This window comes from Danio aesculapii, chromosome 10 (assembly GCF_903798145.1).
Source record: "Danio aesculapii chromosome 10, fDanAes4.1, whole genome shotgun sequence".
Classification (NCBI taxonomy): Eukaryota; Metazoa; Chordata; class Actinopteri; order Cypriniformes; family Danionidae; genus Danio; species Danio aesculapii.
In genome coordinates, this window is record NC_079444.1 from 45,859,856 (window position 1) to 45,884,570 (window position 24,715).

At 39.8% G+C, this 24,715-nt stretch overlaps 2 protein-coding genes across 2 annotated transcripts in view; both read left to right on the top strand.

Moving 5' to 3' along the window:
* The window catches only part of sbno1 (strawberry notch homolog 1 (Drosophila)), a 39,124-nt gene extending 29,444 nt beyond the window's left edge, over positions 1–9,680 (top strand). Inside the window, exons 22-32 of the mRNA XM_056466435.1 lie at positions 118–230; positions 320–391; positions 1,433–1,532; positions 1,621–1,695; positions 1,773–1,919; positions 3,524–3,618; positions 4,467–4,553; positions 4,641–4,778; positions 5,090–5,166; positions 7,043–7,236; positions 9,107–9,680. Coding sequence (XP_056322410.1) covers positions 118–230; positions 320–391; positions 1,433–1,532; positions 1,621–1,695; positions 1,773–1,919; positions 3,524–3,618; positions 4,467–4,553; positions 4,641–4,778; positions 5,090–5,166; positions 7,043–7,236; positions 9,107–9,249 — 1,241 coding nt within the window. The 3' untranslated portion in view covers positions 9,250–9,680. The remainder of the gene's footprint in view (positions 1–117; positions 231–319; positions 392–1,432; positions 1,533–1,620; positions 1,696–1,772; positions 1,920–3,523; positions 3,619–4,466; positions 4,554–4,640; positions 4,779–5,089; positions 5,167–7,042; positions 7,237–9,106) is intronic.
* Positions 9,681–13,595: 3,915 nt separating this feature from the next.
* LOC130235908 (cyclin-dependent kinase 2-associated protein 1) overlaps positions 13,596–24,715 on the top strand; it is a 12,160-nt gene continuing 1,040 nt past the window's right edge. The window contains exons 1-3 of the mRNA XM_056466436.1: positions 13,596–13,751; positions 16,004–16,095; positions 16,239–16,365. Coding sequence (XP_056322411.1) covers positions 16,027–16,095; positions 16,239–16,365 — 196 coding nt within the window. The 5' untranslated portion in view covers positions 13,596–13,751; positions 16,004–16,026. The remainder of the gene's footprint in view (positions 13,752–16,003; positions 16,096–16,238; positions 16,366–24,715) is intronic.

The window sequence follows — 24,715 nt, forward strand, 5'->3', positions numbered from 1 at the left end:
TGTGTGTGTGTGTGTGTGTGTGTGTGTGTGTGTGTGTGTGTGTGTGTGTGTGTGTGTGTGTGTGTGTGTGTGTGTGTGTGTTTTTAGTCCTCTGATGCTGTATTCTTCCACACACAGGTCGAACTCACAGATCTAACCAGGTCACGGCACCGGAGTATGTGTTCCTGATCTCGGAGCTGGCTGGAGAACAGCGATTCGCCTCCATAGTGGCCAAACGCCTGGAGAGTCTGGTGCGTCTGCAGCACACACACACACACACACCGCTAGCCAGGCCAGATTTAACTGTGTGTGTCTAATCATGCTTGTGTTGGTCAAACAGGGCGCTTTAACACACGGAGACAGAAGAGCCACCGAGACCAGAGACCTCAGCCGCTTTAACTTCGACAATAAAGTGAGTGTGGAGTACACACACACACGCACACACACACACTGACTGCTGTAGAGTTAATAAGAAACAAGTCTAGTTTAATTCTAAGTGTAGTAAATTCTAATTCTAAGATTAATTTTGATTTGATCTCTTGGTTTGTAGGTTTTTAGCTTCGTCTCATTCTGCTATGGTAGTAAGAATTATAAAATTTCATAATCTTTCAAAAATAATATCTCATTTGATATGCCTCAAGCTTTTTTTGATAACAATTGCGTACAATATAATTGTGAATTAGATTTTTATTTATTTTTTTCCTCCAGAATCAACCAGCCCTGCATCGTGTGTGTGTGTGTGTGTGTGTGTGTGTGTGTGTGTGTGTGTGTGTGTGTGTGTGTGTGTGTGCGTGCATGCGCGTGTGTGCTCAATTTTATTCATGATCCTTCCAAATATGGTCAAAACCATCCATCGCATATTAGGGCCAATTAATTGTATGGGAAATGGAGGTGTGAGTGACGTCAGGCTTTGACATGAACTGATTAGAGCTCATTAATATTCATGACCCTTCCAAATATGGTCAAAGCCATCCATGGCATGTTAGGGCCAATTCGTTTGTGGGTAATGGAGGTGTGTGTATGAGCGAGTGTCAGGCATTGACATTAACTGATTAGAGCTCATTAATATTCATGACCCTTCCAAATATGGTCAAAGCCATCCGTTGTATATTAGGACCAATTATTTTTGTGGGTAATGATGTGTGTGTGTGTGTGTGTGTGTGTGTGTGTGTGTGTGTGTGTGTGTGTGTGTGTGTGACGTCAGGCTTTGACATGAACTGAATAGAGCTCATTAATATTCATGACCTTTCCAAATATGGTCAAAGCCATCCGTCGTATATTAGGTCAAGTCATCAGGTTGGAAATGGGCCTGTGAAAATGTTTGTCTGGAGATTTTTTTTGCACTCACCTAAGCCACTTACTTACTGTTCAGATATCAGAGAACAGTTTAATCTTGTTTTAATGTGTTCTACAGCACAGTTAAACACTATCCGCTGTGTTTCCCTCTGTGCAGTATGGCAGAAACGCTCTGGAGATCGTCATGAAGTCTATCGTGAGTCTGGACTCTCCTCTGGTGTCTCCTCCTGCAGACTTTGAAGGAGATTTCTTTAAAGGTACAGTCCATGTTATATTCATCACAGGAGACTTGATAACCAGACGTATCCTAGTGCTGATGTGTGTGTGTGTGTGTGTTTATTACAGAAATCCGCAATGGTTTGATCGGCGTGGGGCTGATAAACGTGGAGGACCGGTCTGGAGTTCTCTCGCTGGACAAAGGTCAGACGCTCTCCGCTACTCTCTCGGTCTCCGCTGTCATGTTTACTTCTGAGTTTAACATTTTCATGTCTTCATAGATTACAACAACATCGGGAAGTTCCTGAACAGGATTCTGGGAATGGAGGTGCAGCAGCAGAACGCTCTGTTTCAGTATTTCTCTGACACGCTGAGCGCCGTCATCCAGAACGCCAAGAAGAGCGGCAGATATGACATGGGCATTTTAGGTGAGCAGCTCTTTTAAACCAGACGCTTTCCTCAAAACACACAAACACACACAGACACAGACACAGACACAGACACAGACACACACAGACACACACAGACACAGACACACACAGACACACACACACACAGACACAAACACACACACACACAGACACAGACACACACACACACAGACACAGACACACACACACACACAAACACACACACACACAGACTTTAACCCTCATGATACATTTAGAAAGCAGAACACTGATTCCATTGAAACGCTCTTTTGGACCTTCTCTTTAACGTTTTACAGTTTAAATAGTTGTAGTGAAATGAACAAATATTTTTACATCCAGAAACACATGAAAGCAAATCTCTGAAACTGGCATAAATCAGGAAAAGCTGCAGTTTATTAATTTAGCTGGTTTGAATGTAAATGTATCTGGAGATGTTCAGTCACCAGACTCTTATATTAATGCATATATCTGCTTAATCTGATTGGTTTAAATCAGGGGTGCCCAAACTTTCTCTTATGAAGGGCCATAATCCAAGCTTGATTTGAGAGCTGTGGGCCGAAAGGAAATCTAGCAAACTGTATTACATTAAAGGAGACACGGGTCACTTCCTAATTAATTTCATAATATTTATAAACAAATAAAAATAAATTGCTTTATTATTTATTAATGCGTTCTAATTTCTGGAAAATGTATATTATTTTAACAAATCTATTAAAATAAACCATTAGAAAAAATCAATTATAAAACAAGAGTTCAATGCAGAATACACTAGTCATGCTGAACCTGAAATCTGATTCATTTGATTGAAACTCTTTAGTTAGCTTTTTTATAGCTCAACAATAAAACAAACTAACAAAAGTTTACATTAAAATAGAAATGAGAGAGTCTGTTAAACTTTCCCTCTGGTGGCACGAATCAAAGGATACACAGGGCCATCTTTGTGCTCTAGTTTTGGGTATCTGTGGATTAAATGCTTCATAAGTAGTCTATATTCACTGAGAAGCGCATATAAATAATCATTTTCAGAAGAGGTGTGCTCATTTATAATCAGCTCTGTGTACAGACAAATATAATGACATAATAATAAAGAGCTGAATCTGAAATATTCATAATTTTTACATGTTAAAAGATAAATTACAGCTCATGTTGTCACTTTTATTCTCTACTGTTTATATATATATATTTAAATGTGTAATAAAAGTTCTGTATGTTTTATTGGGATGAACAGAAATAACCCAAGTGCTTCAGAACTCAAGATTGCACAATAAGAGTCACATTTATGAAAGCTACGCATGAAATTTGTTCAAAACAACTCCATTACTGGCCTGGATGAATCTAGAGTCCGCGTCACTACACTAATCATTAATATTTACTGGAGAAATCATTAGAAAAGTTTAAATTCTCAGATGTATTTCAGATTCTCCAAGTGTCCAGATAAAGCTACACGGGTCTTTCTTTATAATCCATCTCCTCAGCTGAGCGTGTTCGGCATATTCAGTCATGGTTTAGTATAATTAGTGTAATTCACCTGTGTGTGTGTGTGTGTGTGTGGTGTGTGTGTGTGTGTGTGTGTGTGTGTGTGTGTGTGTGTGTGCGCACAGATTTGGGCTCTGGAGATGAGAAGGTGAAGAAGGTGGATGTGAAGAAGTTTCTGACTCCTGGATATTCCACATCAGGACACGTGGAGCTCTACACTGTACGTCTGTGTGTGTGTGTGTGTGTGTGTGGTCAGGTTTTTGCTCTATGTTGTGCACTTCAAGAGGTTGGGTTTGTGTGGTCAGGTTTTGTGTGTGTGCGCATCAACAGGTTTTGTATGGGTGTGTGTGTGCATGCATGTCATCAAATTTGGTGTGTGTGTGCGCACGCAAACACGTTTTTGTGTGTGTGCATGCCAACTGATTTTGTGTGTGTGTGTGAGAGTGTGTGAGTGATCAGGTTTGGTGTGTGAACGCATGTCATTGGGTTTGGTGTGTGTGTGTGCGCCTGCATGTGATCAGGTATGGTGCGTGTGCGTGTGTGTGTGTGTGTGCGTGTGTGTGTGTGTGTGTGTGTGTGCGTGTGTGCGTGCGTGCGTGCGTGCGTGCGTGCGTGCGTGCGTGCGTGCGTGCGTGCGTGCGTGCGTGCGTGCGTGCGTGCGTGCGTGCGTGCGTGCGTGCGTGTGCGCGCGCTCAGGTTTGGTGTGTGCATGTATGCCATCAAGTTTGGTGTGTGTGTGTGCATGCCAGCACTTTTGTGTGTATAACAGGTGTTGTGTGTGTGTGTGTGTGTGTGTGTGTGGGTGTCATCAGGTTTGGTGTGTGCGCATGTGTAATTGCTGATGGCCTGTGTGTGGTCAAATTTAGTGTGTTTGTCTCATCAGGTTTGGTGTGTGTGAGTAATTTTTGTCTTTTGTCTCATCGTGCGTGCGTGCGTGCGTGCGTGTGTGTGTGTAGTCAAATTTTGGTGTGTAGTAGCTCTTGGCAAGCATGTCATGTCAAGTGTGTGTGTGTATGTAGTTTCCAATGGGGTGTGTGTCTAGTTACTGATGTGTGTGTGTGTATTCAGGTCAGTGTGGAGAGGGGGATGTCGTGGGAGGAAGCCACACATGTCTGGGCTGATCAGAACGGGCCTGATGACGGCTTCTATGTGCAGGTGAGGATGTGCACACACACACACACACATCATACATGCATACAGACTCACACACTGAGCATCACCTGTGCTGCGTGTCCTCCTCAGGTGCGCAATAATAAGAAGATCGCCATCCTGGTGAAGGAGGTGAACCCGCGCAAGAGGCTCTTCATGGTCTACAGACCCAACATCGGGAAACAGGTCAAGCTGGAGACCTACACTGACATCAAGAAGAGGAGCAAGAAGGTATAGAGCACAATTAACCCATGTTAATTCACTTCAGTGTTTGCTATTTGTTTAGTTCACCTTCAGTCCGAGCGCCTGCTTATCTCATGACCTGATCAGTTTGATGCTTCACACACAATATTCTTAGCCACTCCCCTTTTATTTTTAGCCACTCCTCTCATAGTTTGCTCTGAGGTAATGATGTGCTAAAGAAAGCTCCGCCCCCTACTGAATATTCAGTTTTGCTTTATAGTACATCAGCATACTGCAATAAAAGCTTCAGCAGCTTCCCGCTCATGCAGGCTTTAATGTTCTGTCTCTGATGTGAACAGGTTCTGTCTGATGATGCCAAACAGCACTGGATGGACCAGTACAGCTGCTCTGCTGACGTCTGCTCACACGCTTACTGGTACAGCACACTTCATTCACTACACTGCTGTTTAACCCTTGTGTTCTGTTCAGATTGACTCCCCTTTAGTGATGTTGGAGCTGTTTTTGCTCTATTATAATCACATTTATTGATGGTAAAGCTGACAGCAGTCTGACTCTCAGTTCTGACTTTCGTTTTCAAGCCGTCTGCTTGTTGTTTTATTTACTAGATCTGCTGCTGCTTTCAGTACTGTAATAAATGATATGTAAACCCACACTGGAGCATTTAACACTGAATAAAGCACATAATCAGTACCTGAGCTGATCATTATCATAGTAGTTTATGCTGCTGTTCAGACACGACACTGCAGAAACAGAAGCTTATTTCTAAAAGAGAAATACAGCACATCACTGTTCCTAGATCATTACGCCAGAGTAGGAGTACAGTTCAGCCATTTGAGCACGGAGGAAAACAACTTTTCATTTCCTGTCGGCTTTAGTAAAGGATTAAACTATAGAAGAGTTGAGCTTTAAATGGGACCATTATCAAATGATTGAGTGAGATGCTAATGGCCTAATCAGATCAGTGAGCTAAGCTAAAGGGAAAAACACTGAGTAGCTTTAAGACATGGTGAAACTCGCCGGTTTAACTCTGCACTGCAAATTAATGCTTTTCTTAAAGTTTCTGTCTTGTTTCTTGTCCAAATGTCAAAAAATACATTAATTAAGAAGCATTTTTAGTCAAGCAGAACAATATCAGTCAGTGATGTGTGAGGGATTTTCTTTATAAACAAGTACATCTACCAATAGTGCAGGGCTAATTAGTGGACCCAACTTGGCCCTCGAGGTCCTCCAAATAGTGTGAGCAAGACGTCTGAAATAAATGAAGTTCAGTGGAAAAGCGGCCGCTATAGTGATGAAGGGATGTGTGTCTGTTCAACACAGCATGAGCTGTAGTTAAAGGCTGAGCAGAGCGTCAGTCACCTGGCATTACTCGAGTGACGCGAGCAGCCCGAAACATTTGGATATTAATCGTAAAGGCTTCTCAACGCCGCGTTTCTGTTACACGAATCGAAACTGCTGCAACTAAACAAAGTTAAGCCACCTGTGCGCTAGTGTAAAGTTCCAGGCTAATGCGCACGCTGGATTAACTATAGCAGCGGGCCCTTCACATATCACATTTTTCACACACGAGTTCGTTATTTCCAATATTAGAATATATGTCAGTATGCGTGCGCAAGTGGAGCGATACGCTCGCGCCTTCCAGACGCAGCGAGTAGAAAACATTCAATGTAAACAAGCTATGTTAGAGGAATGAATAAACTGATTATGTATGAATGAACACAGATGATAACAACAGTTGATTTAAATACCTAATATAAAGCTCAAATTAACATTAGACAGGATAACCATGATTACTCTTCAGACTATATAATCATACAAACCAAACTCTAGAATTGTTGCATCCCTAATTATGCAGTTCACAACACAACATCTGAATGTAGAAGAAGCCTACTTCAGCAATGCTCTGCTTCTGTTGTGCTCTGAATACAGCATTTCAATGTGATTATGTAGTTTCACTTATATCGTTCACACTTTTGCTTTCACTTTGCAGTAACATGACACCGCTTCCCACTCTGTAGATTATTCTGCTTTAAGGAGAATCTTCATTTGGACTCATTATTCTGAAAAGCAGACTGTGTTTGCACCGGTCTAGAAAATGCTTCTTGATTTAAGAATCTTTATATATTTGGACCAGAAACAAGACGAGAAGATAAGAAAAGCAGTTTTTGCAGTGTGTAAAATAAAGTTGTGTCTGTCTAACACGCTGAGCGCTGAGGGTTTGACTGTGGTGTGTGTGTGTGTGTGTGTGTGTGTGTGTGTGTGTGTGTGTGTGTGTGTGTGTGTGTGCGCAGGCGAGGGAACTGTAAGAAGGCGTCAGTGGGTCTGCAGTGCGAGATCGGCCTGCGCTGCAGAACATATTTCGTGCTCTGCGGCTCCGTGCTCAGCGTCTGGACCAAAGTGGAGGGAGTTCTGGCGTCCGTCAGCGGAGCCAATGTCAAGATGCAGATCGTGCGCTTGAGGACGGAGGACGGGCAGAGGATTGTGGGTAAGTGGACAAACTCCTGATTCAGAAAACCTCCAGTGCATCTGGACAGTATTGATCGCACTTCACTTTCCCCACATTTGTTTCTGTTACAGCCTTATTCCAACATAGATTAAATTGATTGATTTCCTCAACATTCTACACACTATCCCCCATAATGACAATGTAAATGTTGCACATTTATTAAAAATAAGAAAGCTGTAAAGTCACATGTACATCAGTATTGACAGCCTTTGCTCAATACTTTGTTGATGCTCCTTTGGCAGTGATTACAGCCTCAAGTCTTTCTGAATATGACGCCACAAGCTCGCCACACCTGTCTTTGGGAATGTTTGCCCGTTCCTCTTTGCAGTACCTCTCAAGCTCTATCAGGTTGGATGGGAAGCGACGGTGTACAGCCATTTTCAGATCTCTCCAGAGATGTTCAATAGGATTTAGGAAACTGGAAAATAGGAAACTAAACTTAAACTTTGAAAAATGAACTACACTGTTTCAGTTTACTGTGACCTTTTATGTGAAGCTGCTTTGACACAATCTACATTGTAGAAGCGCTATACAAATAAAGGGGAATTGAATTGAATTGAATTTAGGTCTGGGCTCTGGCTGGGCCACTCCAGGACATTCACATAGTTGTTGTGAAGCCACTCCATTGATATGTTGGCGGTGTGCTTTGGGTCATTGTCCTGCTGGAAGATGAAGCGTCGCCCCAGTCCTGAGGTCAAGAGCACTCTGAAGCAGGTCTTCATTCAGGATGTCTCTGTACATCGCTGCATTCATCTTTCCCTCTATCCTGGCCACCACCATGCTTCACTGTAGGGATGCTATTAGCCTGGTGATGAGCGCTGCCTGCTTTTCTCCAAACGTAACGCCTGGTGTTCACTCCAAAGAGTTCAGTTTGAGTCTCATCAGAGCAGAGAGTTTAGTTTCTGATGCTCTGAGAGTCCTTCAGACGCCTTCTGGCTAACTCCAGGCAGGGGAGTGTCTTCAGTCTGGCCACTCTACCATACAGGCCTGATTGGTGGATTGCTGCACAGATGGTTGTTCTTCTGTAAGGTTCTCCTCACTCCACAGAAGAACGCTGGAGCTCAGACAGAGTGACCATCGGGTTATTGATCACCTCCCTGACCTAGGCCCTTCTCCCCCGATCGCTCAGCTTAGATGGCCGGCCAGCTCTAGGAAGAGTCCTGGTGGTTAAACATCTTCCATTTACGGATGATGGAGGCCGCTGTGCTCACTGGAACTTTCAGAGCAGCAGACATGTTTCTGTAACCTTCCCCAGCCTTGTGCTCCAGACAATCCTGTCTCTGAGGTCTACAGACAATTCCTTTGTCTTCATAACCCTTATATAGACAGGTGTACGCCTTATCAGATCATGTCCAGTCAGCTGAATTGAGCACAGATGAACTCTAATGAAGCTGCTGAAACATCTCCAGAATGATCAGTGGAAACAGAATGAACCTGAGCTCAATTTAGAGCGTGAGCAAAGCCTGTCAATACTGATGTACATGTGATTTTACAGGTGTTTTATCTTTAATAAATGTGCAACTCTTTCTAAAACTCTTTGTCCGTATTGTCATTATGGGGGATTGTGTGTAGAATGTTGAGGAAATCAATCAATGTAATCTATGTTGGACTAAGACTGTAACAGAAACACATGTGGAAAGTGAAGCGCTGTCAATACTGTCAAGATGCACTGTAGATCACTGTGAGGCAATCATCACGCAGCACAATGGCATAGTGTTTCTACAATACCGTGACTTCAGACGCACCCTCACACACATACTGTATTTAACATACTATATAGTATAGAAGTGTGTGTGATTTGGGACGCAGCCAGAGCCTCACTCCTCCACCTGTGTGTGTTCCTCCTCAGGTCTGATCATCCCGCAGAACTGTGTCTCCCCTCTGGTCAACATCCTGTCATCATCAGATCAGAGTCAGCAGCTGGCGGTGCAGCAGCAGCATTTATGGCAGCAGCACCACCCGCAGAGCCTCACACACACACCCCTCACGTAACACACACACACACACACACTCATGCACAGGACAGACCGACTGCGCTCAGGGTTTCCCACAATCCCCCGGGGTCTGCTTCTCCTCCAGCATGCGGACAGACGCTCTGCATGGATCAGCTCCGCTTCAGGACGTGGCTCTGTCTCCTGGACGGCGGGTCACGGGCCGGCCGGAGCCTTTTCTAACTCTTGCTTTTTAATGGTTCTTGTTTTTGTGTTGTTGTTGTGGAGGAGCGGCTCCCGGAGCTCATCTGCTGTACATGTTGGACTCTTCTCTCTCCGTGTGTATCTGACATGTGCTGTTCTTCTGCTCTCCGTGTCCTTCATCTCTGCACGAGTTGCACTACTGACGGATCTGATGTACAAAGAGAATATAACTGACTGCAAGACCTCTACCTCTTGCATTTGACCAATAAATCTTGTGGATTACCTCGAGTGCACTGCTGTGGTTCATGTGATGTGCTCCGCTATAGTGTTCAGTGGAGGAGAGGAGACGTCACGTCTGCGAGTGCAGGAAGAGTTTGAGCTCTGATCATGTGCTCATCTGTACCATTCTGCAGCTAATGTGCTGTTATAAACAGGTTATAAGTGAGAGTAAGTGAAGGATGTATATAGTGCATTTATCATGTCTGGCCATACACCCAAAGCTCTCCACAATCATGAGGAGGGTCTCTCCACACCACCACCAGTGTGCAGCTCCACCTGGATGATGCTCCGGCAGCCACAGGACAACAGCGCCAGTGCTGCACCACACACCAGCTATAGGTGGAGCGGAGAGACCGTGATGGAGCCAATCAGTGGATGGGGATGATTGGGAGGCCATGATGGGGCTGATGGAGGGAGTTTGGCCAGGACAGCAGGGTTACAGCCCTACTCTTTACCAGAAGTGCCATGAGATTATTAAGCACAGAGAGTCAGGAGCTCGCTTTAACGTCTCATCTGAAAGACGGCGCTCACTGACAGTATAGTGTCCCCTTCACTATACTGGGGCATTAGGACTCACACAGGCCACAGGTTGAGCGCCCCCTGCTGACCTCACTAACACCACTGCCAACAGCAGCCTAGTTTACCCATGTGGTCTCCCATCCAGGTACTGATGAGGGGTGCGTTTCTGAAAATCGTTAGCCAACTAAAGTCGCGTCGTTACAAACATAGTTCGTTGATTTTCCCAAATCCGTCGTTCCAATGAACATTCGTAAACTGCGTCACAAACTTGTGTGCTTGTGACTACACCTCTGGAGCTGCAGTACAGAGTTCCTGGCTGTGTTCTATTCCCACTTATCCCCCCTGTGCCCTATTCATTCAGAACATTCTGACACTTAAACTAAATTAATAAAACGGCATTAAGCTCGTCTCTCTTAGCTGTGATTTACTTTCAGAGTATTTTACAGTTCAGTTTCAGCGATCGTCATGTTTACTATTGTGCTCCCTTCACAGTGCACTTTGAAAACATTGATGCCATTCAGAACACAGCCGTGGCTCATGACGAAAGCTGTAGGTGAGCTGTTATTTAAAGCAGAATATGTTACGTCTCCAAAGCTTGTGGAAACAACACACAGAGCATACGCTAATGCTTTAATCTATAGTAGATTATCTGTACTGTATATGACACGGGCCTGCGGGCTAGAACAGTTCTGCAGTGATCATGTGTCAGATAGTAAAAGTAGACTTTAAAACACACACAAATAAATAAATAAACAGTATCCTGCTGAATAATCATCATTAATATTATTGTTAAAGTCTGATTTCTTTAATTTCCTAATAAATATTACATTAACTTTCTTAATAAATCCCCTCATAATTAATTTCTCTGATTTCTATATGAGATTAGAGTGTGTGTCAGCTTTTGTAAGTGATTAGATGGTTCAGAATAGACTGTAATGTTCTCTATAGTATCTGTAAAGGAAACACAGGCTCTATATGTGCTGTTATATTTCAGTTAATATGGAGAGCGAGTGTGTGTTTATACTAAACTAATATTCATATTTTATTTAAATGTGTGTGTGTGTGTGCGTGCGTGCGTGCGTGCGTGTGTGTGTAAAACAATATAATCTGCACTTATAAATGACGGGCTTCTGCTCTACAGAAGTAGTTCCTCCAGCCCGTTTAGATCATCACCATGGGCGATTGACGTTATAATTAACATGGGTCAAATGATGGATCTGCCACAGAGAGACGGCAGTTTAGGGAAACACTCGTCACTACAGCGCTCTTCCCAAACGAAGCATCGTACTATGATGGTTCAGCCGTGAGTTACGTTATTGTTTAGGAAACGCACCCCAGACTCAGCCCCGCTCTGCTTCAGTGAGGGACCGCTCTTGTGCTGCAGGGTGATGCGGCTGTGGCTAGCGTAATTTGTCATCACGTTGGAGGAGTCTGTGTGTCTATAACCCACATATTTCATATTTAGAGCAACAAAAACACTTTCTAAAGCACAATTCTGGCATGTTTGAAGATTTTTAAAGGCACAGTTCACTCAGAAATGAGTTTACCCACCCTAAAGTGTGTTACTGTTATGGGTTTAATTCTTCTGTCAAACACAAAAGATAAATGAATATATATTCTCAGTCTTTACTCTGTTGAGCTCAAAAGAAGATGTTTTGAAGAATGCTGGAAACCTGTAACCATTGACTTCCACAGTATTTGCTTTTCCTATTATTGTAGTCAATGGTTACTGGTTTTCAGCATTCTTCAAAATATCTTCTTTTGTGTTCAACAGAATAAAGACTGAGAATAAATATTCATTTATCAGTGAACTGTCCTTTTAAAATGTTACAAGCCTGTAACCATTGACTTCTGTAGTGGGAAACAAACACTGTAGAAGTCAATGGTTACCGGTTTTCAGCATTCTTCAAAACATCTCATTTTGTGTTCAACAGAAAAGAGACTCAGAAAGGTGGTGTGAGAGTTAAAGGTTGAGTAAATGAAGACGTCATTTGAATGTTTGTGTGAACTGAGCCTTTAACTGCAGATCACGGTGTCTTATCACAAGTGTTCAGTGTACAGAACAGAGGGGTTTCATCATTATTAACTAAATCATGTTTATTATCACGTATTTACTGGTGGATTTCAATAAGAGCTGCTCAGAATGATTCAGTGTTTCTCAACCACACTCCTGGAGGAGCACCAGCACTGCATGTTTAGATGTCTCCTTCCTCCTCACCCATTACAGGTCTCTCAGTCTCTGCTGATGATCTGAATCAGGTTTGTTTGGCTGAGGAGACCTGGAAAATATGCAGAGCTGGTGCTCCTCCAGGAACATGGTTGAGAAACACTGCTATAATTGATCAACTATTGGGTTATTAGAGTAATGTGAAGTGGAATGTTCATTTTAGCATAAGCATTTAGTCTGCTTATAGCACTAGTGTCCTCCACACCTCCTCCTGTTGTCTCTCTGTAATGACTCTAATCATTCAGCGGAGGGATATGGAGCTGCTGTAAACCTGCTGGAACTACTTTAGCTGTGCCTTTATCTGACAATAGTCAAACACCTGAGAGTGACCAGCAGCCAATCAGAGTGCAGCATTCAGCAGACCTGTGCTGAAATATTAAAAAATGAACATTATTTAACTCTCATTTCCATATTTAATCTTATTCTCTTTAATAATCAGGGCTCATGTTTTAATTTAATGATAGAAGGTTTTATTTATTAGACACTCATTTAATACAGTTTATGCGCATGAGATTATAAATAATGCAGATTAAACCACATCTGATTGAGATATGAGCATGATTAACCCTGCTGTTGTCTAATTCTGTGTACACTACTGCGCCCCTCAGGTCAGACATGATCCTCCATCTCTGAAGCAGATCCGGGTAATATCAGCCCTCAGATGAGTGTTTACTGAGCAAACAAGCTCATCTTCATCTCACACACACACACACACACACACACACACACTGAATGTTTGGATGTTCCCTCAGCAGTGTGTATGTGTGTGCAGTATTTCAGTTATATTTTCAGGTGCGGTGTGCGAGTGTGTTTATCACTGGACGGGTGTGTGTGTGTGTGTGTGTGTGTGTGTGTGTGTGTGCCAGTAGTTTTAGTGGTGTTCAGCCTCGAGCTGCTCATTCCTCCACTGTTGTGGTGATGTTCGAGAAGTCAGCAGGATTAATAACCGTGTTAAGACAGTGCTCGAGTTATTCTGGACTCAGTCAGTGTGAGGGTGAAACATTTCTCTGATCATAATTCAGTCGTGAAATCATCCGCAGCCCGCCAAAATCATCTATATAATACAAGTCAGAGGTGTGTGTGAGTGCTGTAAATCTCGGCGGTGTTGTGTGTGTGTGTGTGTGTGTGTAGTGTTTATCACGGGACGGGTGTGTGTGCGCGCGCTGCTGTGTGATGATGATGATGATGATCATGGACAGTAGTGTGGGTGTCATGAGTTGTGACGCGGCCATATTTGCCGGCGCTGCTCCGCTGTAAACAAAAGTGCGGGAGCAGAAGCGGGACGCGCCGCTGATTTCCGGGACTCTCTTCTTCCTCCGGTCGCTGATCTTCAGGTGAGTCCAGTACCGGTCACTGGGAACACCGCCGGGAGGTTTCGGGGCTCCGGTGCGGCGGGGATCCGCCGTGTTTAGTGTATCGCGGAGCGGCGGAGAGAAACGGCACCTGGGGGACCAACCGACAGACAGACAGCAGTTTCTCCCGCGCGGATTTACGGGGCGCATCCGCTCCGGTGCTCCGCCATGATCACCGTGGTGAAACACGCGCTTCCGCCGCTCCTGCACCGCGGCTCGGGGCTCCGCTCGGCGTTCGGACGGCTCTCGCTCCTCGTGGAGGCCGCGGGATCGGGCTATAGAGAACAGATCAGCCCGTGTCGTTTCCTCCATGATTGTCTCCGGGCTGCTGATTGATCGCTCAGACGGAGAGCGGCTCTGCGGACCCCTGGTGGCCGCTGGAGGAAGCGCAGATTCCGGCTGCAGCTGCAGAACCAAAGATCCAGACCGGGCCGAACCATATATGGGCATTGATGGATCACACGGGGTTTTGTATAATTATCCAATGAATACAGCTGTGGCCGGAAGTTAACATGAATTATTTATATGACTTATTAAATTACCCTTTAATTGTATTTAAGGTCTACCCCAAGCCTAAACAGAATCTAGTGACCCAAATTTAGTGATCCGAATCTAGTGGCCCAAATGTAATAATTTGAATCTAGTGGTCCAAATCTAGGGGTCTATATTTAGCTGCCCCAATCTAGTGGCCCATATCTAGTTTCCTAAATCTAGTGATCCATATCTAGTGGCCCATATCTAGTGGCCTAAATCTAGTGATCCAAATCTAGTGGCCCGAATCTAATGGCCTAAATCTAGTGATCATATCTAGTGACCTGAATCTAGTGGCCCATATCTAGTGGCCTTATTCTAGTGATCCAAATCTAGTGGCCCATATCTAGTGGCCTAATTCTAGTGATCCAAATCTAGTGGCCTAATTCTAGTGATCCAAATCTAGTGGCCTAAATCTAGTGGTCCAAATCTAGTGGCCCATATCTAGTGGCCTAAATCTAGTGATCCATATCTAGTGACCTGAATCTAGTGGCCCATATCGAGTGGCCTAATTCTAGTGATCCAAATCTAGTGATCCAAATCTAGTGGTCGGAATCTAATGGCCTAAATCTAGTGATCATATCTAGTGACCTGAATCTAGTGGCCCATATCTAGTGGCCTTATTCTAGTGATCCAAATCTAGTGGCCCATATCTAGTGGCCTAATTCTAGTGATCCAAATCTAGTGGCCTAATTCTAGTGATCCAAATCTAGTGGCCTAAATCTAGTGGTCCAAATCTAGTGGCCCATATCTAGTGGCCTAAATCTAGTGATCCATATCTAGTGACCTGAATCTAGTGGCCCATATCGAGTGGCCTAATTCTAGTGATCCAAATCTAGTGGCCTGAATCTAGTGGTCCAAATCTAGTGGCCCGAATCTAGTGGCCTAAATCTAGTGATCCATATCTAGTGACCTGAATCTAGTGGTCCAAATCTAGTGATCCAAATCTAGTGGCCTAATTCTAATGATCCAAATCTAGTGGCCCATATCTAGTGGCCTAAATCTAGTGATCCAGATCTAGTGGCCTAAATCTAGTGATCCAAATCTAGTGGCCTAAATCTAATGATCCAAATCTAGTGGCCTAAATCTAGTGATCCAAAACTAGTGACCTGAATCTAGTGGTCCAAATCTAGTGATCCAAATCTAGTGGCCCATATCTAGTGGCCTGAATCTAGTGGTCCCAATCTAGTGGCCTAAATCTAGTGGTCCATATCTAGTGGCCCGAATCTAATGGTCTGAACTCAGTGATCCAAATAGTGGCCCCAATCTGAGCAAATTGACGTCATCAGAGAAGATTACGTTGAAGATTACCAAAACACACAGTATTTTAGTGGACTAAGAGAATAACACGGTGCATAAGCAAAGTAAAAGCTGCATATGTTTAACTGTAAAGATCATTTTAAATGACAGTTTAGCCCAAAATAAAAAGATTTTCTCCATAATAGAAAACAAAGTCAATGGTTAGAGGCCCTCAGCATTCTCAATAGGGTGTGTAAGAAGTGAAGGGTGAGGAGATGATGACAGGATCACAGTTTTTGGGTGACCTGTGCCTTTAAATGTTCAGAAAATGCTGCAGTGAGGTGGAATTATGCTTGTGTTACTGATCTCACATTGAAATATCAAGCGTCCTGTGAATTTTGTGACGAATAAGACATAAAAGCAAACTCTCACTCTGTTTTCAATGTGTGTGTGTGTGTGTGCAGGAAACCCTCCCTCTCCGTCCTCCATGGCATCAGTTCAGTCTTATAAACCCATCCTGAATGACTTCGGTCCTCCATCACTGGGCTTCCCTCAGGTACAGTTTACACACACACACACACACACACACTCACACTCTCTCAGTGATGATCAAGCAGCACTGGTTTGATTGTCTTTTGAAACTCTCGTTTATGCCGTGATGTTTGATAATAATAAGTTCTGATTGTTGTGTTGTGTAAGGGTCCGAATGGTGGTCAGGTTCCTCAGAGTAAATATGCGGAGCTGCTAGCCATCATTGAGGAGCTGGGCAAGGAGATCAGACCCACATACGCCGGCAGTAAAAGTGCCATGGAGCGACTGAAGAGAGGTGTGTGTTTGTGTGTGTGTGCGCAAAGATTACCTGCTTATCCTGTTAAATTTAGATATGTTAAAGATATGTTGATGTTCTGTTAAGATTATGTTCTGGTTATGTTAAGTATATGTTGAGGTTATGTTGAGGATATGTTGAGGTTATGTTCTGGTATGTTGAGGATATGTTGAGGTTATGTTCTGGTTATGTTAAGGATATGTTGAGGTTATGTTCTGGTATGTTGAGGATATGTTGAGGTTATGTTCTGGTTATGTTAAGCATATGTTGAGGTTATGTTGAGGTTATGTTCTGGTTTTGTTAAGGATATGTTGAGGTTATGTTCTGGTTATGTTGAGGTTATGTTCTGGTTATGTTAAGGATTTGTTGAGGTTATGTTTAGGTTATGTTAAAAATATGTTGAGGTTATGTTCTAGTTATGTTGAGGTTATATTCTGGTTAAGGCGAGGTTATGTTAAGGATATGTTGAGGTTACGTTCTAGTTATGTTGAGGTTATGTTAAGGATATGTTGAGGTTATATTCTGGTTATGTCGAGGTTATGTTAAGAATATGTTAAGGTTATGTTCTAGTTATGTTGAGGTTGTATTCTTGTTATGTTTAGCTAATGTTAAGGATATGTTGAGGTTATATTCTGGTTAAGTTGAGGTTATGTTCTAGTTATGTTGAGGTTGTATTCTTGTTATGTTTAGGTTATGTTAAGGATATGTTGAGGTTATGTTCTGGTTATGTTGAGGTTATATTCTGGTTAAGTCGAGGTTATGTAAAGGATATGTTGAGGTTATGTTCTGGTTATGTTGAGGTTATGTTAAGGATATGTTGAGGTTATGTTCTAGTTATGTTGAGGTTGTATTCTTGTTATGTTTAGCTAATGTTAAGGATATGTTGAGGTTATATTCTGGTTAAGTTGAGGTTATGTTCTAGTTATGTTGAGGTTGTATTCTTGTTATGTTTAGGTTATGTTAAGGATATGTTGAGGTTATGTTCTGGTTATGTTGAGGTTATATTCTGGTTAAGTTGAGGTTATGTTCAGAATATGTTGAGGTTATGTTCTAGTTATGTTGAGGTTATATTCTGGTTATGTCGAGGTTATGTTGAGGATATGTTGAGGTTATGTTCTAGTTATGTTGAGGTTATATTCTGGTTATGTTAAGGATATGTTGAGGTAATGTTCTAGTTATGTTTAGGTTATATTGTGGTTAAGTTGAGGTTATGTTAAGAATATGTTGAGGTTATTTTCTAGTTATGTTGAGGTTATATTCTGGTTATGTCGAGGTTATGTTAAGGATATGTTGAGGTTATGTTCTAGTTATGTTGAGGTTATATTCTGGTTAAGTTGAGGTTATGTTAAGAATATGTTGAGGTTATTTTCTAGTTATGTTGAGGTTATATTCTGGTTATGTCGAGGTTATGTTAAGGATATGTTGAGGTTATGTTCTAGTTATGTTGAGGTTATATTCTGGTTAAGTTGAGGTTATGTTAAGAATATGTTGAGGTTATTTTCTAGATATGTTGAGCTTATGTTCTGGTTATGTCGAGGTTATGTTGATATGTTGAGGTTATGTTCTAGTTATGTTGAGGTTATATTCTGGTTATGTTAAGGATATGTTGAGGTTATGTTCTAGTTATGTTGAGGTTATATTCTGGTTATGTTGAGGATATGTAAAGGATATGTTGAGGTTATATTCTGGTTATGTCGAGGTTATGTTAAGGTTATGTTCTAGTTATGTTGAGGTTGTATTCTTGTTATGTTTAGCTAATGTTAGGGATATGTTGAGGTTATATTCTGGTTAAGTTGAGGTTATGTTCTAGTTATGTTGAGGTTGTATTCTTGTTATGTTTAGGTTATGTTAAGGATATGTTGAGGTTATGTTCTATTTATGTTGAGGTTATATTCTGGTTATGTCGAGGTTATGTTGAGGTTATGTTCTAGTTATGTTGAGGTTATATTCTGGTTATGTTAAGGATATGTTGAGGTTATGTTCTAGTTATGTTGAGGTTATATTCTGGTTATGTTGAGGATATGTTGAGGTTATGTTCTAGTTATGTTGAGGTTATATTCTGGTTATGTTAAGGACATGTTGAGGTAATGTTCTAGTTATTTTGAGGTTATATTCTGGTTATGTTTAGGTTATGTTAAGGATATGTTGAGGTTATGTTCTAGTTATGTTGAGGTTATATTTAGGTTATGTCGAGGTTATGTTCTAGTTATGTTGAGGTTATATTCTGGTTATGTTGAGGTTATATTCTGGTTAAGTTGAGGTTATGTTCTAGTTATGTTGAGGTTCTATTCTGGTTATGTCGAGGTTATGTTAAGGATATGTTGAGGTTATGTTCTAGTTATGTTGAGGTTATATTCTGGTTAAGTTGAGGTTATGTTAAGGATATGTTGAGGTTATGTTCTAGTTATGTTGAGGTTGTATTCTGGTTAAGTTGAGGTTATGTTAAGAATATGTTGAGGTTATATTCTGGTTAAGTTGAGGTTATGTTAAGGATATGTTGAGGTTATGTTCTAGTTATGTTGAGGTCATATTCTGGTTATGTTCTGATTATGTTAAGGATATGTTGAGGTTATGTTCTATTTATGTTGAGGTTATATTCTGGTTATGTCGAGGTTATGTTGAGGTTATGTTCTAGTTATGTTGAGGTTATATTCTGGTTATGTTAAGGATATGTTGAGGTTATGTTCTAGTTATGTTGAGGTTATATTCTGGTTATGTTGAGGATATGTTGAGGTTATGTTCTAGTTATGTTGAGGTTATATTCTGGTTATGTTAAGGACATGTTGAGGTAATGTTCTAGTTATTTTGAGGTTATATTCTGGTTATGTTTAGGTTATGTTAAGGATATGTTGAGGTTATGTTCTAGTTATGTTGAGGTTATATTTAGGTTATGTCGAGGTTATGTTCTAGTTATGTTGAGGTTATATTCTGGTTATGTTGAGGTTATATTCTGGTTAAGTTGAGGTTATGTTCTAGTTATGTTGAGGTTCTATTCTGGTTATGTCGAGGTTATGTTAAGGATATGTTGAGGTTATGTTCTAGTTATGTTGAGGTTATATTCTGGTTAAGTTGAGGTTATGTTAAGGATATGTTGAGGTTATGTTCTAGTTATGTTGAGGTTGTATTCTGGTTAAGTTGAGGTTATGTTAAGAATATGTTGAGGTTATATTCTGGTTAAGTTGAGGTTATGTTAAGGATATGTTGAGGTTATGTTCTAGTTATGTTGAGGTCATATTCTGGTTATGTTCTGATTATGTTAAGGATATGTTGAGTTTATGTTCTAGTTATGTTGAGGTTATATTTAGGTTATGTCGAGGTTATGTTTAGTTATGTTGAGGTTATATTCTGGTTATGTTTAGGTTATGTTAAGGATATGTTGAGGTTATGTTCTAGTTATGTTGAGGTTATATTTTGGTAATGTCGAGGTTATGTTCTAGTTATGTTGAGGTTATATTCTGGTTATGTTAAGGATATGTTGAGGTTATGTTCTAGTTATGTTGAGGTTATATTCTGGTTATGTTGAGGTTATGATCTAGTTATGTTGAGGTTATATTCTGGTTATGTTAAGGATATGTTGAGGTAATGTTCTAGTTATGTTGAGGTTATATTCTGGTTAAGTTGAGGTTATGTTAAGGATATGTTGAGGATATGTTCTAGTTATGTTGAGGTTGTAATCTGGTTAAGTTGAGGTTATGTTAAGGATATGTTGAGGTTATGTTGAGGTTATATTTTGGTTATGTCGAGGTTATGTCCTAGTTATGTTGAGGTTATATTGTGGTTATGTTTAGGTTATGTTAAGGATATGTTGAGGTTATGATCTAGTTATGTTGAGGTTATATTCTGGTTATGTTTAGGTTATGTTAAGGATATGTTGAGGTTATGTTCTAGTTATGTTGAGGTTATATTCTGGTTAAGTCGGTTATGTTAAGGATATGTTGAGGTTATGTAAGGGCTATGTTGAGGTCATATTCTGGTTAAGTTGAGGTTATGTTAAGGATATGTTGAGGTAATGTTCTAGTTATTTTGAGGTTATATTGTGGTTAAGTCGAGGTTATTTTAAGGATATGTTGAGGTTATGTTCTAGTTATGTTGAGGTTATATTCTGGTTATGTTAAGGATATGTTGAGGTTATGTTCTAGTTATGTTGAGGTTATATTCTGGTTATGTTGAGGTTATGATCTAGTTATGTTGAGGTTATATTCTGGTTATGTTAAGGATATGTTGAGGTAATGTTCTAGTTATGTTGAGGTTATATTCTGGTTAAGTTGAGGTTATGTTAAGGATATGTTGAGGATATGTTCTAGTTATGTTGAGGTTGTAATCTGGTTAAGTTGAGGTTATGTTAAGGATATGTTGAGGTTATGTTGAGGTTATATTTTGGTTATGTCGAGGTTATGTCCTAGTTATGTTGAGGTTATATTGTGGTTATGTTTAGGTTATGTTAAGGATATGTTGAGGTTATGATCTAGTTATGTTGAGGTTATATTCTGGTTATGTTTAGGTTATGTTAAGGATATGTTGAGGTTATGTTCTAGTTATGTTGAGGTTATATTCTGGTTAAGTCGGTTATGTTAAGGATATGTTGAGGTTATGTAAGGGCTATGTTGAGGTCATATTCTGGTTAAGTTGAGGTTATGTTAAGGATATGTTGAGGTAATGTTCTAGTTATTTTGAGGTTATATTGTGGTTAAGTCGAGGTTATTTTAAGGATATGTTGAGGTTATGTTCTAGTTATGTTGAGGTTATATTCTGGTTATGTCGAGGTTATGTTAAGGATATGTTGAGGTTATGTTCTAGTTATGTTGAGGTTATATTCTGGTTAAGTTGAGGTTATGTTAAGGATATGTTGAGGTTATGTTCTAGTTATGTTGAGGTTGTATTCTGGTTAAGTTGAGGTTATGTTAAGAATATGTTGAGGTTATGTTGAGGTTATATTCTGGTTAAGTTGAGGTTATGTTCTAGTTATGTTGAGGTTCTATTCTGGTTAAGTTGAGGTTATGTTAAGGATATGTTGAGGTTATGTTCTAGTTATGTTGAGGTCATATTCTGGTTATGTTCTGATTATGTTAAGGATATGTTGAGGTTATGTTCTAGTTATGTTGAGGTTATATTTAGGTTATGTCGAGGTTATGTTCTAGTTATGTTGAGGTTATATTCTGGTTATGTTTAGGTTATGTTAAGGATATGTTGAGGTTATATTTTGGTAATGTCGAGGTTATGTTCTAGTTATGTTGAGGTTATATTCTGGTTATGTTAAGGATATGTTGAGGTTATGTTCTAGTTATGTTGAGGTTATATTCTGGTTATGTTGAGGTTATGATCTAGTTATGTTGAGGTTATATTCTGGTTATGTTAAGGATATGTTGAGGTAATGTTCTAGTTATGTTGAGGTTATATTCTGGTTAAGTTGAGGTTATGTTAAGGATATGTTGAGGATATGTTCTAGTTATGTTTGAGGTTGTAATCTGGTTAAGTTGAGGTTATGTTAAGAATATGTTGAGGTTATGTTCTAGTTATGTTGAGGTTCTATTCTGGTTAAGTTGAGGTTATGTTAAGGATATGTTGAGGTTATGTTCTAGTTATGTTGAGGTTGTATTCTGGTTAAGTTGAGGTTATGTTAAGAATATGTTGAGGTTATGTTGAGGTTATATTCTGGTTAAGTTGAGGTTATGTTCTAGTTATGTTGAGGTTCTATTCTGGTTAAGTTGAGGTTATGTTAAGGATATGTTGAGGTTATGTTCTAGTTATGTTGAGGTCATATTCTGGTTATGTTCTGATTATGTTAAGGATATGTTGAGGTTATGTTCTAGTTATGTTGAGGTTATATTTAGGTTATGTCGAGGTTATGTTCTAGTTATGTTGAGGTTATATTCTGGTTATGTTTAGGTTATGTTAAGGATATGTTGAGGTTATATTTTGGTAATGTCGAGGTTATGTTCTAGTTATGTTGAGGTTATATTCTGGTTATGTTAAGGATATGTTGAGGTTATGTTCTAGTTATGTTGAGGTTATATTCTGGTTATGTTGAGGTTATGATCTAGTTATGTTGAGGTTATATTCTGGTTATGTTAAGGATATGTTGAGGTAATGTTCTAGTTATGTTGAGGTTATATTCTGGTTAAGTTGAGGTTATGTTAAGGATATGTTGAGGATATGTTCTAGTTATGTTTGAGGTTGTAATCTGGTTAAGTTGAGGTTATGTTAAGAATATGTTGAGGTTATGTTCTAGTTATGTTGAGGTTCTATTCTGGTTAAGTTGAGGTTATGTTAAGGATATGTTGAGGTTATGTTGAGGTTATATTTTGGTTATGTCGAGGTTATGTCCTAGTTATGTTGAGGTTATATTCTGGTTATGTTTAGGTTATGTTAAGGATATGTTGAGGTTATGATCTAGTTATGTTGAGGTTATATTCTGGTTATGTTTAGGTTATGTTAAGGATATGTTGAGGTTATGTTATAGTTATGTTGAGGTTATATTCTGGTTAAGTCGGTTATGTTAAGGATATGTTGAGGTTATGTTCTAGTTATGTTGAGGTTATATTCTGGTTAAGTCGGTTATGTTAAGGATATGTTGAGGTTATGTTCTAGTTATGTTGAAGTTGTATTCTCGTTATGTTTAGGTTATGTTAAGGATATGTTGAGGTTATGTTCTGGTTATGTTAAGGATATGTTGAGGTTATGTTCTAGTTATGTTGAGGTTATATTCTGGTTAAGTTGAGGTTATGTTAAGGATATGTTGAGGTTATGTTCTAGTTATGTTGAGGTTATATTTTGGTTAAGTCGAGGTTATGTTAAGGATATGTTGAGGTTATGTTCTAGTTATGTTGAGGTTATATTTTGGCTAGGTTGAGGTTATGTTAAGGATATGTTGAGGTTATGTTCTAGTTATGTCGAGGTCATATTCTGGTTATGTTCTGGTTATGTTAAGGATATGTTGAGGTTATATTCTTGTCAAGTCGATGTTATGTTAAGGATATGTTGAGGTTATATTAAGAATATGTTGAGGTTATATTCTGGTTATGTCGAGGTTATATTAAGGATATGTTGAGGTTATGTTCTAGTTATGTTGAGGTTATATTTTGGTTAAGTCGAGGTTATGTTAAGGATATGTTGAGGTTATGTTCTAGTTATGTTGGGGTTATATTTTGGTTAAGTCGAGGTTATGTTAAGGATATGTTGAGGTTATGTTCTAGTTATGTTGGGGTTATATTTTGGTTAAGTCGAGGTTATGTTAAGGATATGTTGAGGTTATGTTCTAGTTATGTTGAGGTTATATTTTGGTTAAGTCGAGGTTATGTTAAGGATATGTTGAGGTTATGTTCTAGTTATGTTGGGGTTATATTTTGGTTAAGTCGAGGTTATGTTAAGGACATGTTGAGGTTATGTTCTAGTTATGTTGAGGTCATATTCTGGTTATGTTCTGGTTATGTTAAGGATATGTTGAGGTTATGTTCTAGTTATGTTGAGGTTATATTCTGGTTATGTTCTAGTTATGTCGAGGTTATGTTAAGGATATGTTGAGGTAATGTTCTAGTTATGTTGAGGTTATATTCTGGTTATGTCGAGGTTATGTTAAGGATATGTTGAGGTTATATTCTGGTTATGTTAAGGATATGTTGAGGTTATGTTCTAGTTATGTTGAGGTTATATTCTGGTTATGTCGAGGTTATCTTAAGGATATGTTGAGGTTATATTCTGGTTATGTTAAGGATATGTTGAGGTAATGTTCTAGTTATGTGGAGGTTATATTCTGGTTATGTCGAGGTTATGTTCTAGTTATGTTGAGGTTATATTTTAGTTATGTTGAGGTTATGTTAAGGATATGTTGAGGTTATGTTCTAGTTATGTTGAGGTTATATTCTGGTTATGTTGAGGTTATGTTAAGGATATGTTGAGGTAATGTTCTACTTATGTGGAGGTTATATTCTGGTTAAGTTGAGGTTATGTTAAGGATATGTTGAGGTAATGTTCTAGTTATGTTGAAGTTGTATTCTCGTTATGTTTAGGTTATGTTAAGGATATGTTGAGGTTATGTTCTGGTTATGTTAAGGATATGTTGAGGTAATGTTCTAGTTATGTTGAGGTTATATTCTGGTTAAGTTGAGATTATGTTAAGGATATGTTGAGGTAATGTTCTAGTTATGTGGAGGTTATATTCTGATTAAGTTGAGGTTATGTTCTAGTTATGTTGAAGTTGTATTCTCGTTATGTTTAGGTTATGTTAAGGATATGTTGAGGTTATGTTCTGGTTATGTTAAGGATATGTTGAGGTAATGTTCTAGTTATGTTGAGGTTATATTCTGGTTATGTCGAGGTTATGTTAAGGATATGTTGATCTCTATACGTTGCT